This window comes from Cyprinodon variegatus, unplaced genomic scaffold (assembly GCF_000732505.1).
Source record: "Cyprinodon variegatus isolate N-32 unplaced genomic scaffold, C_variegatus-1.0 Scaffold73, whole genome shotgun sequence".
NCBI classification, from domain to species: domain Eukaryota; kingdom Metazoa; phylum Chordata; class Actinopteri; order Cyprinodontiformes; family Cyprinodontidae; genus Cyprinodon; species Cyprinodon variegatus.
The window spans coordinates 649,459-668,061 of NW_015150526.1; the positions used below are offsets into that span (position 1 = coordinate 649,459).

Here is an 18,603-nt window from a genome sequence, read left to right on the forward strand (position 1 = left end):
TGCTGATGTACTAAACTAAATAATATATTTCTCTATGTATATATATGTCCTTAATGATAGAATCCAGTTTACTGATCTCTCTCTATCCGTTCATACAAGGATGACCCCGCTCTTCTATTGCACACCTCATTATACAGCCACAGCTGAGCCCAATGTCAACACAAGTGCTTCATGTTGTCCGAGTGTCTGAGTTGAGTGCAGGGCCTCAGCACAGATAACCAAAGTGTCCCCAACCTGCAGCGATACACTCTTATCAATAAAAACACTTTGTCTGTCTTCACTACTTATGTACTCTGCATATGAATGCACTCTACATGTGTATCATTAGAGACAGAGCTCAATCTCGACAGCTGCTTTTTGATGTTTTCCCTCTAAAAGCTCCTATTGTATAACTGCTTCGTTTTTTTTACCCACCCTGTTAAACCCACCGTCTCTGTCTTCATTTGTTAGGTCTTTTTCAAGACAAGGAGATGCTGGTTAGTATGGAATTCTAACAGTTTAATAGATATCATTATAGGTACAACAGTTTTACACGATCACACTGTTAACACAGATGTATAAAACAAAAAGTGTGCAACTTGATCAAAACCCAAACCAGCGATTGTTACCAATGCCACTGAAATAATACTGACTCATTTGGATTGTTCTACAAAAAGTACAGATATCTATAATGTAGTAAATTACTATTTTGATTTTAATTCACAGAGTTCATCAAAACATAGAATGCATACCTGCAAAACATATTAGTAATTTTTAAAGTGTTTATTCTAGAGATATTAAGCTCCACTGGCAGGTGGTTGCTAAATCTTTGCATCCACAATAACTTGTGATGTAATCTGGCATAATTTTACTGCTAAATGTGTTAAAATAAACTGTGAACGCGTGTGGATGTTTATGAATTTACGGTTCATCCATTTGAGGTTCATGCATTTATCGCCTGGAATAATGGTGGGGTGAACTAAAAAGTGAATAACACCTGGTATTACTCCTTCGGTTTTTAGCATCCATCACCTTGAGGTGAGTGAAGTTTCTTTATAGTGTAGTTTCAGTTTAAAATAATCATAGTTGGTCCACGCTGTGATATTTGATTACCCTTGCATTGGTGGTTCACTGTGGAACACATCCGAAGTATATATGCTAAGGCAACCCAGTCTCATGGCAAAATGTACCTCGACTACGTTGGTCCACACTGCAAAACGTAGTGGAGGTACATTAATGGCCGTTCTTTTGTGGTACTGTTACACTTCTTCTGCCTATACCCTTTCTATTGTTTTACAACCCAGTCTTGGGTTGGCTAAGGGGGGCTATAGCTGTTTAATGCATGTGTTCACAGAGCTGGCTAGAACATCAGTATTTTTTAAAGAGTTAGGTTAGGCCTTTATCGTTTTCAGGCTTCGGCTTTTTAGGGAAGAAAATGCTACTCTCATTTCCAACAGCTGACTTCATAGGATGTTTATGTAAATGACATCCAGCACTTTTCCACTGGTGCATGCATTAATGTATTAATTCCTCGCTGCTGTGTCTCTTTATTGCGCTGAAGGCACAATGACACATTCACATCAAAAACACATTCCCCCACTTACAGCTTCACTCCATTCTGTCTCACACACATTTTTAGTGCTGATTGACAGCAGGAGCTCCCTCTGACCTAGTATTCTGCTACAGTGGGACGATCCCACAGGCCTGTGATTAATGACTTAGGCTTTATCCGCTAGTAGAGTGGTAGGCCTGCCAGCCAGGCCACTTAGACTGCTTGGACCACTACCTCTGCTGTAAACACACTCTCGCTCTCTGCAACTGTGTTTCACTACGTCTCACTCTCTGCCTGCAGGCTCTGCATCGTCATATTCACTCTTACAGCTCTAAATCGTTGCCCTACCCCAACAAACACCGACACACGCATCTTTGCATTCACACAACGTACTCATGAACTTTTTCTCACCCTGTGGCAATCATGGGTTGAATATTATTTGCATTATTTCTGCATTAGGACAACTGTGACAGAGCAAAAAAAGCAAACATTTGTTTGTCTTTTATAGATGCCTTTTGCTTATGCAAAATATCTACCACTGCATCTTTATTTGAGAGCAAGCAATTATCATGCCCCAGGTCATACGCAAAACAATAACAATGGATTGGACTGCTTGGATTGGTTTTGTAAAGTAAACTGACCGTCTTTAGTCTCTTTTGTTGAGTACACCTCATAGGAATTTCAATCATTCTGAAAACATCCAAACAACAATTCTCTAGTGCAGAGCTTAAGCAGTCTGGCTTGTTTTTCTTTGACAGTAAGCTCCTTCGCAGAAGCTAAGAGACACTGGGTGTTTGCTGAAACAAATCTCTCAAGGGTTACTGCATTTGAGGCACTTTGTAACCTTAAAAAAACACAGTGCTGGTCAGTCTGCCTCCAAGAGAACAAACTTTAACCAGAGGCTTTCAAATTCAGTGACAAATTTAAGATATTTATGCTTTGATCAGATCTAGCAACAACCATTACCAAGACTGTTAATGAATTTGATGGATAAGTTGTTTTAGCGTCTTTTAGTCCTCAAATTTAGGATTGTTTGATATGATAGATGATTTGCAGACTTAAACAGCCTTAAAGGGTGTCTTAACTGTTTATCCCAATTATTTTGCCTACAAAGTTTGCTGTTTGCAGATTTTCAAATCTAAATTGTATTCAGTTGCATCATAAATCTTTTCTTTTTTAATTTATTAATTTTTCAATCATTTTGGTTTTAAAAAAAAAGCCATCTATCTTGTTTGTGAAGTTGTCCTCTGTACTGAAAAATTATCAGCTTTAAATATAAATTAGTGAAATTTCCCAATTGCAAAGCACTGCTTGAGTACACTAGAGGATATACAGACATGATCTGTATGTTTATGATACAACTGACCAGTAGGATAGACTCACCTAATGTTAGAACTTTAGTGGCTGAGAGATTGAAGCTCATGGACATTTATTGGGATATTGTTGGATCCCACCCAGTTTGCAAAGTGTGGAAAAGTCTGACTTTTGCTTTGATGATTTTCAAGGTCTGGATAAAGATGAAAGAGAATCTTGAAAATGGAATTTATTTCTTCTCCATTCTCTGATATTTATCTAGGTCTTTAATCCGTGGACAACGGCAATAACTGGATCTGTTCATCTTTAAATGGGTATAAATGCCAACCAACTATTTCAGTTACATTCTAAATTTTGGAGTTTGTATAAACAAGTTAAGGGTAGCAAATCTCACCAACTGTACTTTTAAAAGTTCAGCGTTTAGATGAGGATGCTCAAAACCTTATATGACAGAGTTAAGAAAAATAAAGGGTTCTAATTGAAACTAATCTGTTCATGTATTTTACTATTCATGATTGCCTTTGCTACATATAACTCGATCACCATACACACAGGTTAAAGGTTAATATTTTGGGAAATATGTATACAGCGAGGAAAATAAGTATTTGAACACCCTGCTATTTTGCAAGTCCTCCCACTTAGAAATAATGGAAGGGTCATAAAATGTCATTGTAGGTGCATGTCTACTGTGAGAGACATAATCTAAAAAGAAAATCCAGAAATCACATTATGTGATTTTTTTTTTACTATTTATTTGTATGATACAGCTGCAAATAAGTATTTTAAAACCTGGAAAATCAAAGTTAGCATTTGGTACAGTAGCCTTTTCCTGCAATTAGAGGTCAAACATTTCCAGTATTTTTTCTCCACGTTTGCAGACACTGCAGGAGGGATTTTGGCCCACTCCTCCACACAGATCTCTAGATCAGTCACATTTCTGGTTATCCTGGCTGTTAGCTTCGGGTCATTGTCCTGTTGGAAGACCCAGCCTCGACCCATCCTCAATGCTCTCTTTCTATCTTTATTTTTTGTTTTTCTTTTTAAGAGTTTTACAAAATCTTTTATTATAATTTCTGTAATTTACTGAATCCGGGCTTATGTTTAAACATGCCGCTATCCTCAGTCAAAAAATAGGAATATACAATAAAGTAAGAGTAATCAATGAAATGTTGGATTTGCTTTAGATCCAAATATCAAATCTCTATAAAAGTTACATGATCTTCCCTGTTGAGAGGAATGTCTTACATTTCATAGACCAAACAATTGGTAGTCGGTTAAAATTAAAGGAAAGATTGATTGACATAAATAACTCCTGACTGCAGCAGGGGACCAGTAGGATCATTAAACACATAATAGCTCTCACCTCTTATATATATTTTAAGGGACAGAAACAGAATTAATTTAAGTATGAACCATAAATGAATTAATCATAAATAATAAACCCCCCTGTGTTTTTCTTTTGTTGGCAAGATAATGCTTGAGCATCATTTTGAGATGCTTGTGAACTCGGACTGAGGCCATTTAACAACCTCTTAATTTTATACTGTATAAGTTAAATGCACATTGTGTTTTAGATTTGAAAATGTACTATAAAAAGAGTTTGACCTGATTTTTTACACACATGCACCACAAAGAGAAATGTTTTAAAACCCCAAATTGCTAATTTATATTATGTTAAAACTCAGGTCGGTTAGTTTAAAATTTTAATTTTTCAAGACCCACCAGAAAACAATATGCCAATGTCTTTAACATTGCTGCACTTTGTCACAGGACTACAGAAGTCTCCTTTGTAGTTTCATGGGATTTGATATGTGCTTTTGGAAGGCCTTAGGGCCTCTGCTGTGAATGAGTCAACTTGTAAAGGCTGCCCTTAGCCAATCTGTCATTCCTATAAATGGCAAATAAATATTGACGTTCATTGCAGCAGAAGTTGTCTTAGTTTTAGCAACCCGTTCGAGTAATGCATGTACACATAGATTCTCAGTTTGAGGTCCTGCTATTTATAGAAAGAACAACAGGATATCTATTTACAGATGTCAGATGGCTAACATCATCATCATGCCATTTTAAAGCACTCAGTGACCACTTTTGCCTTACAGAGAGAAGCATTGTCATCATGAAAGATATTTCTCCCAGTGGATCCAAGATGCATCACAGGATAATCTAAGAAACAACTGAGAGTCTTGTTTGATGGTCGGTAATACTACAGATTTAATACTGTTACAAGCACATTTGGTTTATTCTGTAAATACAGTGCCTTACAAAATATTTGGACCTTGTCACATTTAATGATTACATATTTTACAATATTTTACAGAGGTTTTATATAATAGACTAACAGGAAATAGTAAATTATCAAAAAGAGGAAAGAAAGAAATACAGGATTTTTAGATTGAATTAAAATTTTAAAAATTGGAAAAAAATTTGTGTTTATTTGTTTTCAGCCTCCTTTAACTGATACCCAAAAATAAATCCTTTGCAACCAGCTGCCTACAGAACTTTACTGTTAAAGGTTGTCCAGCTGTGTGTACTTTAATCTGGACATAACTACTGCTTTTTTGTTAGGGCCAGTGTGGTCAACAGGAAAGGCTTGAGCTGTTCTCTCCATAAATATGGATCTTCTAGGTTAAAAGCAAAAAGCATCTCCTTATTTAAACAAGTCTTGAGGAATCCTACTTTCTCTTTAAATAACAAAACTGTTTTTCATAGGTAAACATGACGAACAAGATATGCTGGTCAGAACAGGTCAGATGTAACCTTTATAAAAAGGCTGTGTTGAAAAACTAGCACTGGACCATCACCCTGAATACAAAACTTCACCAGTAAAAATAAAAAATGCTCTTCTGGTTGCTTTCCTTTAGGAGAAAAGGGAGGCTTATTATAGTTAATGTAAGAATGGATTATACTAAATAAAAGGAAATCCTTTAACGAAAAAAATTGTTTTAGTGTGTTGCTTGTTTATTTATTATGGGAACAGTGAATATGAATAAAATGTCTGTCAATATGCCAATTAGCCAGTTAAAAGGCTTTTTTTCGATCTAAAAATATAAAATTATTGTATCAAAATAAGAATCACAATGCATTTAGATATGGATTATAAAGCTAAAATGTAGCTTAGATACAGACAGACCAACTATTAGACAATAAACACTTGCATGACACAAGATGATAGCAGGAAGAGCAGGTAAACTGTAATTTAATAGTAATAACTCTGATTATCAATAAGCCATTTCTTTAGCTGCATCTTACGCGCATTTATTTGTTTTCATTTTTGATCCGTATTTGTTCATATTATCCACACCAATTTTTGTGTTACTGGACAGTAATGACACATGTTTGTTCTCTTGTCTAGAATTTTACAGCTTGTTTATAGAGAGATTGCAGGTTTTAGATAGTGACAGATACATTAGCCCGCGATAATTTGGATTGTTTTTAGCTTTTTTTTCTTGCATCAGCATCACAGATTCATTTCTGTATGCACACCACCCTTAAAAAAAACTGTATCGGTTGGCATCTAGTTTAAGAGCTGTAACATTAGCTTGAGCTCAAATGGGTAAAAACCAACTAATATGGGACAGAATCATAGAAGGCATGTTCACTTTTTCAGTTTGAAAGGAAAACTGGTGATTAAAGTCACTGAGCTTGTATTTAATCTGATTGCAGAACCTTTTTTTGCCTGAATTAAATGATGATTTCTGATCAGTTACCTCCCTCAGATATTTAGTGGTGGCCATGTCTGAGCTTAAGGTTTTTGATTAAGAAAAAACAGAAACTAATTCTAGAAGCACAAAGCCTGCAGCTGTATTTTTTGCTGCATTTAAAGCATTGATTCAGAGCCTTTAATATATATCTAAATGCCACACTTTTCATATTTTCTTTTCATACTTAAATGTTAGAGAATGTGTATCACATAAAACCCCAACTAGCTGTGCTGAAATTGGAGCGGTATCATGACAAAGTGCCAAAAAGAATTTTGCATATACATTTTTTAACAAGGTGCTGTAATGAGTTTTTATTTTTATTTTAGAGTGAGCCAGATTTGATCTCTGTTGATGGTTGTGGGGAATTCATGTTCACATGTTGTCGGGTGAAACTGAGCACAGTGAAGCAGAACTGCAAGCACTGCTGTGAATAAGCGGCCATATGGCAGGTGTCCTTGCGTGCTAGCTTAAGGGAGCCTCTTTCCCAGAGATGAAGCAATTTGCTCACCAAAGAAGCCTTTTTTCTACCCGCACTATATGTTTATCAGACCCTGCCCCTATCAGCTACCCATGTGTGGTAAAGGTCCCAGCAGAGCCCCTAGAGCAGGTATTGCAACCTGAAACATCTCAGGCAGACCCAGTCTGCTTCCCTCACGTAGCCTCGCCCTACTCGCTTGACGAAGAGCCCACCCCTTCTCGTGTAGCCCCTGCGCCGTGCCTCCAGATGTAGCTTAATTTACTGCGACTCTGCTAATTGCTGTAATTAAGGATTAATTACTGTTAATTACCTTCGCATAAACTCATCAACAGTCAAAGAGCGGGGCCTTATGAAATGTGCCACGCGCAGGAACACACACCGAGGGGACTAGAGGAGGGATTGTTTTATCGGACCTCTCGTTTCACGGCTTGTCCTGCTGCATGGGGAGGACTTGTCGGACAACAGTTATGGCACAACATTAACTATCAGGGGCGGTGTCCTCTGGGCTCCTAACACTTCACACATCACCTCCTCACCAACTGTTTTCCAGGACAGCATCCCTATGCTGGCTGTCGACCGACTTTAGAATAGCATTTATTAGCTAAAGTAGATGACTTTGTGAAGCAATTCAGTAGATGATAAAAATAATCCCCATATCTATCTGAATAAATTCCCTGACCAATTGATTAATCAACTTAAGAATTTTCTAGAAGTTTAAAAGTGTATATAGATTTGTGTAGAAAAGGTTTAACCTCCCTTTATTTGATCTGCTAATAAAAGCAGGTGGAAATTGCGACTAAGATGACAAAGGTTGGGTAGTTGAATAAAGGACGAAGGCTTGATTGTATCCACCAGAGGCTTTTTGTTTCTGACAGCAAAAAAGAAGAAAATGACCGTGTCCAGCTCTGTGTCATGTTTGCATTAGCTGTTAAACACCTGTGACTGACTACTGTATAAGCCTTTGACCTCGGTCGGAGTGAACGCTGATTGAACCTGATTCTCCAGAAGACAACAGGCAGATGTTTATGTTCTCTTGAGGTTTTGTCTGTGGCCACATTAAAAGAAAGAAAAAATATTCTTACCTTCAGTAATGTTTCAGTCATTAGATACCACTAAAACATTTAGTAATGTTACAGCAATGGCTTTTCTTTGAAAAAAAATGCTATAAAATGTATTATATGGGTTAAAGCAGGCATCCCCAAAGTTGGTCCTCGAGGGCCGCTGTCCTGCAGGTTTTAGAGGTTTCACTGCTTTAGCACAGCTGATTATGATGAGTGCAGTTGAGCAAAAGCCTGTTAATCAGCTTTCAATTAAAACCAGCTGTGCTAGAGCAGAGAAACCTCTAAAACCTGCAGGACAGCTGCCCTCGATGACCGACTTTGAGGATGCCTGGGTTCAAGTATGAAGGAAATTGGGGAACAAAAAGGTTTATAATCTTTTGTCTAACAGTGTTTGTCAAACTTTTCATTCCAAGTATAATTTAGAAGATAAAGCTTTGCAAGGTCCACATTACATACTAACAGTGGTTTAACAGACCATATGGTCCTTTACCTTTTTGTCATGGCATTAAAGACTAAAACCTGTTATTTTATTAATACATAGTACTAGTAGTAGGTTTTGCTCTTTTCAATCTTTCAATCACAAGTAAAAAAAAAACAAAAACAAGAGGAATGTCTAGAAGTTGCAGTTTTAGAAGGGAAAATGTAATATTTTTCATCAGTCCCATCTTCTAAATCAGTCTGGCTGCTTTCCATCGATTGGCTATACCTGCTTACCCATGCAAGGTTGGAGGATTGTGCCTTTCTCCAGCAGTCACAGGGAGGAGCCAGGTTGCACCCCAAACAGGTCCCCAGTCCATCACAGACAAACACAGGACAAACAACCAAGTGCGCACAAATTCCTACCTGAAGAAAAGCATGCCTTAAAGGATGCCTGGAATGTGTTTAGTCACCAAGCCTTTGTCTGTTCTTAAATAGAGAGATAGCAGTCCTTTGTATACTTAATGTTTGCCTTCATGCACTGACTGACTCTCCCTCTGCAGACATGTCTTTGTGGCTCAGCTTGCAGCCTCCAAGCTCGTGACTACTCCTCAGCTCCTCAGCTATTGAGCCACTGCTGTTCCCAGTACAGCCTGGAGCTGGTAGAAACTGTACTAGCTGAGCATGAGTTTGATTCAATCAATGATATATATATATTTTAAGACACCTTTAAAAGGACTGACTGCCAGGGGCTAATGTATTTCCTTCCTTGAATAATGATTTATTTTAATGAAGGCTTTTAAATGGGGGTGTTCGGCGTTGGTGGCGGGGCGGTGCTCTGAATGGTCTTCTCCTCTAGCGCTGGATGCCTCATTATCAGGCCAGCCCCTCAGGCCTCAAACTGGCCTGCTTAAGCCTCAGATGATGACGATAATTACCGTTATTAGGAGTAGCTGCAGGGGAAACTTGTTCTGGAAAACACCAAGCTGATTTCTTCCCCTTGCTTGCCGCCGCCACTGCTGTCGCATGAGAAACCGCCGGTCGCCAGTTGGAGAAAACCGTGGAGGGAAATAGACAGAGGGAAAGCAGGAGTAAAAAAAAGGAGGGGATGAGGGGAGCGGCCACCAAATCCGCCTAATGTGACGCCTGTCAGCTCGTCTCCCACCAGCTGTCACCTCCCAAATGCATCGGGGTTCATTTTTTTAATTGACACCTCGCTTTCCTATTCCATTTCTATTTTTCGCCTTTCATTCTCCCTCCATCACTCTGTTCCCTCCCAGCCTGTTCCGTCCACATCTCCTCTTCTGGGCCTGTCTCTCTATTTCTTTGGTCCTTTTTTTTTTCTCCCCTTGTCCTCGGTAATCCCCATCCCCCCACCACAGTGTCAGATACAACACTTCAACTCTGGCCTCTTTTGGCACATGATACTCAGATGGCTGATAAAACATAAAGCTGCTTTAGAGGTACTTTATGACTATGCCCTAGCGTACCGAAGCAGCACAGCTTCCCATTAGCTGGCGGCGGAGGGAAACATTTTAGACCTTGCAAAGTTTTCTCAAAAGTATAGTTTTCTCATACTATAAAATACAATTAATTTAAAGTGCTTTATTAAAAGCTTTTTTTTTTAATAAAACCTTTTCTTCTGCGGGTAAAATGGTATAACATTTAGATAATCACCCCAATAAACTGTTGTTATATATACAGCTGTATATTCAAGTGCTCATTGTGCAGAATGTACCTTTATGTTGTTTTGCTCTTTCTAATGTAGCATGAGTACAGCAAGCTGATATCAGCTGTTTAATTAATCTGGTTAGATGCTTGGATAGCCAGCCAGCTGTTTGAGAGATGCTTTTATCTTGTGGTTTTAACATCGCTGCATTTTTTAAATAAGAGTTCTACCTCAATAAAGGCAACATTATTTAGCTCTTTCCCAGTTGGTGTGTTTTTCTAATATATATATATATATATATATATATATATATATATATATAATATATATAGTAGCAATACAGTATATATTATATATATAGTAGCAAAGTATTTACAACTTTTTTCACCTACAGTCAGGAATAAAGTAGGAGCTGTCTTTAAGCAAGCTCATTGTTCGGTGCCCCGCAATGGATGAGGGCATGAAAGTGGTTCTTCACTCTTTAATTCCATGCAATTTCATGTTTTTCTAGAACTTTGCGCTAAAGATGATTTTTAAAAGGGCATTTAAACTTTAGGAGCAGATTGTTGAAACTAATCTGTATCTTTTTAAAAAGCCCTTGTCACACTGTGATGCATCAAGTCATGAGATTGTTAGACATGCTCCTCCTGCATGAGCTTGCAGCGACGATTTTCACTTGCATTTTGTTGAATCAACTGGGGTTTAGAAAAGAGAATACAGACAAAAAGAACCAGATGTACAAAAGGTAACTGTTAACTAGCTCCACTGGTGGCTCTGTCCACTAAAAAAAAAAAAAAAAAGCAAAACTCCAACATCTATAAATAAAGGTGTTCATGGCAGCAGCACAGCTGATATTTCTCCCCGGGATGGTTTCACAGCCAAACAGGAACAGACCAGATGAAGCTACTATAACAAGAAAAGCAGAGAGAACATGAACCTATGGGTGGAAACACATACTGCAGAATGGAAGAATAGAGATAAAATAAAGCAGAATTACGAAAAGAGGTCTCCATGTCCTCCAGCAGTTTTACCCTATAGCAGCATAGAGGTATTACCTAACTAAGAGTTGATGTATGAGAAAGGTAGAGCCAATGAGAAACATCTGTCTCGACTGAATTCTCCCCTTTATCCATAATATTACTGAAGAGTTAAAATACTGTAAACGTTTGAAAGATGACATAAAATATATATTTAGAGTGATCTGATTCGTGTTTTTTCGGTATACAGAACAGAGTTAGTAGATTCCTCCCCTTTATCGGTGAGCAGGCCTAAAACCTAACTGCTACAGAAGAAGAATGTGTTGCTATTGGATGCAATGGAAGACAGGCGCTTAACTCCTGGAAGGAGCTGGAGGAGGGGAAGGGGTTTGAATTACTGATACTTGTCATGTCTGTTGTAATCGTGCTGAGTTTTTTTATTTATTTATTTATTTTCCTCTAGTTCCCAGGTTGTTGTTGTTTTGTCTCAGAATGCTGTGTGGCAGGGATGAATGGTGGTGATGTTACATTATCATGTGGCTGTCGCTTTCGCTCCTGCTGACTGCTCTGTGACAGGCCCACACAGAAAAAAAAAGGCACACACACTCAGAGATTTGTGTCAGGAGCAGGCCTGATTTATTAACTGCTGAAACCCTAGATGACGTGTGCCCACACAATCAATAGGAAACGCAGCCACTGCCCGGTCCTTTCTGGGGTTATGTGACGTAGAGAAGAAAAGACACACAAACACACACATATCTGCACCACAGGCCTGCAGAGTGTATTGCATTACTTTATTGATGGGAAATGGATCCAGTCCAGTGTTTTGCTGCCAGTTAGAGGCAGAGGGGATAAACTTTCATCACGGCTGTCAGGGACATCACTCCTGCCTTGTTTGATTTAAAATCTCCCTAATTGTGACAGAATACTTCAGCATCATTAATTCAACATGTTTTCTTTCAAAAGCGCTCATTTGGCCTCATGCTACAGCTTAGAAAGGTCCACAAATCTGGTTGATACCCTTCTTGCAAAACTATTCCAGCATCATAGTAGAGGTGCAAGTTGTCAATAAAGATCTAATCTGGTGTTGATTGATTTTATCAAATGAATAATCCTAAATTGATAAGCGGCTATTTTCTCTTGCATCAAAAGTTTATTTTCATAACATAGCATAACAATAAAATTTTACTATTTGCTTAATTTGAAAAAAAGAAGCCCTTCATTGAATTCTAATAATTTATTGCACTTTATTAAATACTTATTTAATGACCAAAACATTTTGTATTTCTCATACTGTACATTACTACACTTAGGTGTATCCGCAGAAAATACCAAGACAGGAACAATAATGAACAATACAAAAAAGAATAGAATAAAAGAAGAGAAACTCTTGTAAATCCTCATGAACGGAGATGGAAAACTTGTCAGACTTTATTTGCCACTTTGTGTCGGTGATGTGGGCGGTAACTCTGATATAACTCTCTGTTTTCAGAGCAATCCAGCAATCAGTGGGAGCAACACTTTGCTGTTTGCTGTGCATCTAAATGGCTGTTCTCAGAGGAATGTTAAAGCTGGCTCCATGAAGTACATTAACTTACCAAAGGCCCCACATATTTTATCATATCTTTTTCAGCGATGTTACAAATGATGCTCTTCTCTTCCCTCGCCTTTTGAAAACATCGGTCTCTTTGGATTGAGAAGATGACGCTGCTTGGCAATGCAGTACACCCTAATAGGAGCTATTTAGGTGATAACTTAAGGAGCATCTTGGGTATTTATAATCTAAATCAGTGTGATTAGAATGCTCTGTGGTTTTAATAATTCAACCCTCTGAGTCAGTTATTTGTAGTCTTTCCTTTTTTTTCTATCAACATCTCCAGTGAGTAAAATCATTGCAAGTTCTTTACAAAATGCACAACCTACTTTTTCTTTCGCTGCTGTTCTCTTACAAAGTTCTTGAGGCCTTCATAGTTTACTCATTTAGTGACTTCTTAAAGCATTTGGCCGTACTGGAGTTTATCGAGGGGTATCAGGTTGAAATAAGCCACACTTTACAGGTCTTATGTGTTTGTAAAAGAACAAAACCTAACAGAGTTTAGGGAATATGTATTCTCTGACAAAGTACAGAAGCTGTCGTTTGTTTAGAAGCGTATTTTTGTTTAACATGTTTTATTCATCTGTATGTGTCCAGCATGGCCCGACCAATCAACACTATGCCCGGGGTTCGCCTGTTGTTAGCAAACACGAAGCAGCGGGCACGGGCCAACTCTTAAGGAAATACAACATAAGCAGGAAATAATTATATCAGTAAATAAACAAAAGGCTTATTCTTAGAGTACCGCTTATTATTCAGAAGGCATTTATGAAGCCTGTTTATATTTCTTTGTTTTTTTTTAAGCTTCTGCCTTTTTTGAGTTTGGTGTCCCACATTTCAGGAAAGCAGTTTGACAAGAGCGTGCATGAATGAAAGGAGAGAAAAAGAGAGGAAAAGGGGGTGGGTGAGGGAGAGGGGAATTGTGTCCTCTCATTGTTCAATTAAGCCTGTCAGTAATGATCAAGATGAGATGATGGCCATCTTCCTTTTATAGATGCTAATCAGGGACTGATGAAGTAAAGGAACCCCCCCCCACTCCTCGCAGCCGCGTCGATAGACTGTAAAATGTGTATCAAAGGTTTTTGGTGTTATTGTGCTGCACGTGATTTATTGTAATAGAGGCCACTTCCCACTGTCAGGTGATTACGTTAATGTATAGACCGTGGTTGCAAAGTTCACAGCAAAGCACTCAGACTGGCATTGAGGTCTAATCAATTTCATTGCCATTACTGAACAGGAATAAATAAAGCTGATGGCTGTGGTTAAGGTAATTATGCTACAGCACAGTGGATTGTTTGATTTTCCTTATTAATTGTATTTATTTAATCCATTTCATGCTTTTAGTTGTGCACTCAGGGAGTTGGAAGGAATGAATAAATCACTCTTAGGCTCATTAGATTCCCCCTCTGGTTGGGATGCTGCGACTGTTTTGTCAGAATCAAATTGGCGAGTGTTATAATTTCCCGCCGGTGTGATTCACATGAAAAATTTCCAGATATTCATCTACCAGTGCGCTCAAACACACAAACACTCCACACCCACACGCACACTCGTCTGCTCCCCATCTGAACTCCTGACCTTTTCCAGTCGTCTGATGGCCATTGACATTTGCCTCTTGAGCGGAGCTTGCTCACGTTTCGGAGCTGATGGGAATGGATGATGTTGTTGCTGGAGGAGAAAAGGGAGGGAAAGAGAAATGTCGGGGAGGGGGGGGCTAGATGAAAAGAGGTGAGAGCTCCTCGTGCCGGCCCTGGAATCCATCTGGACCCCCTGCTCTTCAAAAAGGTCACAGGGCGCCTGAGCCTTACATCCGCCTTACAAAGAAGCCATCGCTGCGACCGGAGTCTGTTCAGCTGCAATATGGCTCTACTGCTCTGTCACACATCCTGCCACTCACCCTCACTGTCTGCACACATCAGATGGCAGACATGTAGAGTGGCAGTGGGATGGATGCATTGTTAAAAAGTGTGGCGTCTTTGTCCTTGAAGACAGTAGATGGAGTAGAGGGCTGCACCTGGTTGGATGTTTTCTCCAACTCAAAGGAGGGAAGGAAGCTCATCTTCTTTACCAAGGGAGCCTTCTGGTGGCTGAAACAGGCAGGACAGCAGCAGCTCTCACTGAGGAGGGGGCACACTTGTCTGTTTAAATCATGCAAAAATGGATAAATATGGTCTCTGTACCTGGTTTTATTTTCTTGGAAGACATTAAAGAGCCAAGTTCATCTCAATCTGTTTGATTTTGGTCAGCTTTTATACTTTCTGTGAACTCATCTACAAATAAGTCATTAGACCAGATTTGCATGGTAAAAAAAAAAATACTTTTTTTCAAGTTTATTAAAAATTTAGGAAACATATTTCTTGTCTTTTAAGCATCCTATATTAGCAAAGTTATCTTTTATTGGGAATTACTTGTGCTAATGCAGGTAACTTAATAAAAGCAGCATCCTAAAAGATGTTGATTATCCTAACAGTGTCATTTCTAAAGGCTGGCAACAATTCAAAGTCCAGTGTGGGCTTTTTCCTGCATGTAATTGATCATAGCGCACTGCCACAGCAAAATAAAAGCCACCAGACTTTAATTTTAAAAAGTATATTAAAACAGGGGAAAGCATTTGATATAGCATACTGTAGTTGTGCACACTTGTTTGAGTCATAATCAGAGCTATCATGAAGTGTTACTATTTATTTAAAAAAATCTAACTCCGCCAGCTCCTGTCTGTTTCCCTGCGAAGGTGGCGAGTGTTTGAAGCTTGCTGGTGGCTACAGTGAGGTGAACCCCCATGTAGTGAAAAAGCAACTAGAGAAAGTATTCCTATGTTGCCAACATAGCCACTTTGTCTGACTTTAACTTTTCAGACCCCTCTAGCAATCTTCCCCCCCCCAAAAAAAAACAAGTAGAGACAAATCTAGTGACTTTTCTCTCTGCTTTTGGCAAGTTTAGAGACTTCATGTCAAAGCAGCAATGGTTCTATTGTTATTGTCCCACGACAGCAGTAAGAGCAGCCATTAGTCTCTCCCCACTTCCCTAAGCACTGTCTCACAGGCACAGACAGCTGCCTTAGTTCTCCTGTTATAAATGTATAACGCATGCGCAAAGCTGCAAATGATTTCGCCTCAGATTACAAAGCACAATGTTAATATGATGTGAATAAAGTTTTAATCTATTCTCTTTTTTTCTCAGGAACTGTTGCTCTAAAATAATTTCCTGATTTCGGCACACCTTGAATCACATATTAATCTTATACTGTATGTTCGCCTCTGATTAGATACATGCGATACAGATTCAGGCAATGTATAAAAATTCATACATAAAGCAAGGTTAACATATATTGCATTTCAACTAAACTAGTATATTAGGAAAACCTTATATTTTTAAATATTGCTGTGACGATACAGATTGTAATTCCTTTAAACTTTTTTCACTTAAAAACATTAATTCTCTCTAAGCTTCATATTTTGATGATTATGATCTACTTATTTTGCAGTGTTACTTCACTGCAAATAAAACAAGCCTACTATAGTATAGAAGGAGTCATATGTAACTAAACAAAATTCACATTTCGGTTGCAGAGATAATTCAGATTTTATGTGGTAGAACTCTACTTCATCTAACAAGATAATAAATATCTGATAACTGGATGATAGGATCGCTTGAAGTGCTTCTGAAAATAATAAAGTTTAAACTATTATCACTCTCCTCTTGTTTAGTAACTGTTCTTAAGTCACACATCCTTCATATTAATTACTCCAATGAAGTGATGTGCTTCTAATCACTTACAATGCTTCATGCTTTCCTTACTAATATGTTTTCTGCTAAAACCCATCAGCTAAAGACTAAAACCCGGGGCTGTTAAATACAGCGAGAAGTAAAAGATGAGCTCTCGTAAAGGTTCTGTTCATTTTAAATGAATTTATAGATTCAATCGATGAAATTTTCTCCTTTTACTGTCTTGCCAGACTCTGAAGCTGCAGATTTTTATAGCACAGGCTTGAACTTTAATAATGACAGCCATATTTCAGCAAGTTCAGCCTGCAATTTGCAGCAGGGGGAACAGTAAGAGATGCTTTTTATGTGTGTCAAACTCTTGTAGTTTCAGTTAAAAAGGTGTGTTTAGTAATGTATGTCGTGTCTGTCCTCTGCAGTGCTCAGTATCCGCGGCGCCCAGGAGGAGGAGCCTCCAGATCCACAGCTGATGCGACTGGACAATATGCTTCTGGCAGAGGGCGTGGCCGGACCAGAGAAAGGCGGCGGGTCTGCAGCCGCTGCTGCCGCCGCGGCAGCCACTGGTGGCGTCGGTGCAGACAACTCGGCAGAACACTCCGACTACCGAGCCAAGCTGTCTCAGATCCGACAAATCTACCACACAGAGCTGGAGAAGTACGAACAGGTGGGAAATAGTCTTTATTACCCGTGACCTTAAATCCAATAACACTTCTCTGATCCAGCATCTTCACTGACTTCATTTTTATTTACACTATTTTCTTTTGAAATACAGTGCTACATACAGCATGTAGACACTAAGCTTAAGTAATTTTCAATGCCCTGAAAGAAGGGAGTTACAGTAATATAATTGTGAAGTGAGAAGTGCATTAATGAGAATGGTTGGGCAGGTGGGTGTGACAGATGGATGGAGACAGTTGATCATTTCATGGTGGAAATATGCTGTAATATTGTTAACATGAGGTTCAAAAGATGGAGTGCAATCAAGGATGACCCAAGACTTTTAGGCTGGGGGGATGGAAAAAGTGAGGAATCATAATTGATCCTTATTGGTCTTTGTGTCAACAAGGAGACATTTAGCTTTGTTAGTTGTGTTTTTTAAGTTAAGGAAGGTTTGATCAAACCATAATGTCACAGTATGGTGGCATGGTGGTACAGTGGCCAACTGGTGCAAACATGCAGAAAACAACAAATGATGCTGCGAACAAACAATTGGTTCAAACTTAAAAAGCTCACAAAATGAGAAAAAAAATCAAACACCAAACATACACATATATATGCTAAAAAAGAAAGATGCAAAAGAAAACTTGCTTTACAGAACAGAAGTGCCCCAGACCACTGGAGGAGTCCACCACCACCTCATATGGGGCATTTTCTATATAAATATTCTGCTGTTCTACAATTTGAAAAAATTACATCTACGAATTAAAGGAAGGAAAACGTCCTTTTTTTTTGCTCCTTCCGGCTTTTCTCTGGACATACAGCTATTACATCTTTACTGAGTGTCTGATCCCATATAACTTAATGAGAATATATCTCACCAAGTTTTACTGAAGCTCATAGAAATCATGCTGCATTCCATCAATAGTGAACGAGATGATAAAGGAGTTAAGAAACTTTCACCGACTACAGCTGCAATAAAAGACGTTGTAATGAGGCCTTTTAAATACCTTTATATATGTGGTGAGTGACTGTTGTGGTGGGCAAACTAGGTCTTCCCTCTTTATCTGTTGCAAGCTGAGACAAAAGTCTCATCTTTAAATCTAAATAGAAATAAGTTCACATAAACAATGGCTGCACTGTGGAGCTCATTCTCTCTGTATAACAGTGTGATGCTTTTCAAATGAGAACTCACAGGACAACTCATGACATGCCAAGCTTTTAGCAACGCTATCTTTAGCAGGCAAGCAGCCATTATATCAGTCACACACCAGCTCTCCTCCAAAGACTGTAACGTATTGTCATTCCCTCGGAAGTCAAAGCGTTTCTGGGTTTGTCATCTTCTCAGAGGAAGGCTAGTCATCGCTAACTGTCACAGTCGATATACACCTGAGCATTTTTGTGTCACCGTGCTATGTACGCCCTGCGTTGGGATGAGTGAGTAGTGTCTTTCCACGTGTGTGTGCAAGCAGAACGGCTGC

At 38.7% G+C, this 18,603-nt stretch overlaps 1 protein-coding gene across 4 annotated transcripts in view; it reads left to right on the forward strand.

Annotated features, from left to right (window-relative positions):
• Positions 1-18,603, forward strand: part of LOC107083372 (pre-B-cell leukemia transcription factor 1) — a 67,651-nt gene that overhangs the window by 35,816 nt on the left and 13,232 nt on the right. For all 4 annotated transcript variants that reach the window (XR_001481177.1, XM_015372554.1, XM_015372555.1 and 1 more), the window contains exon 3: positions 16,885-17,129. Coding sequence is in view for 3 of the 4 variants with exons in the window: in XM_015372554.1 (XP_015228040.1) it covers positions 16,885-17,129 (245 nt within the window). In the remaining variant the exon portion in view is untranslated. The remainder of the gene's footprint in view (positions 1-16,884; positions 17,130-18,603) is intronic.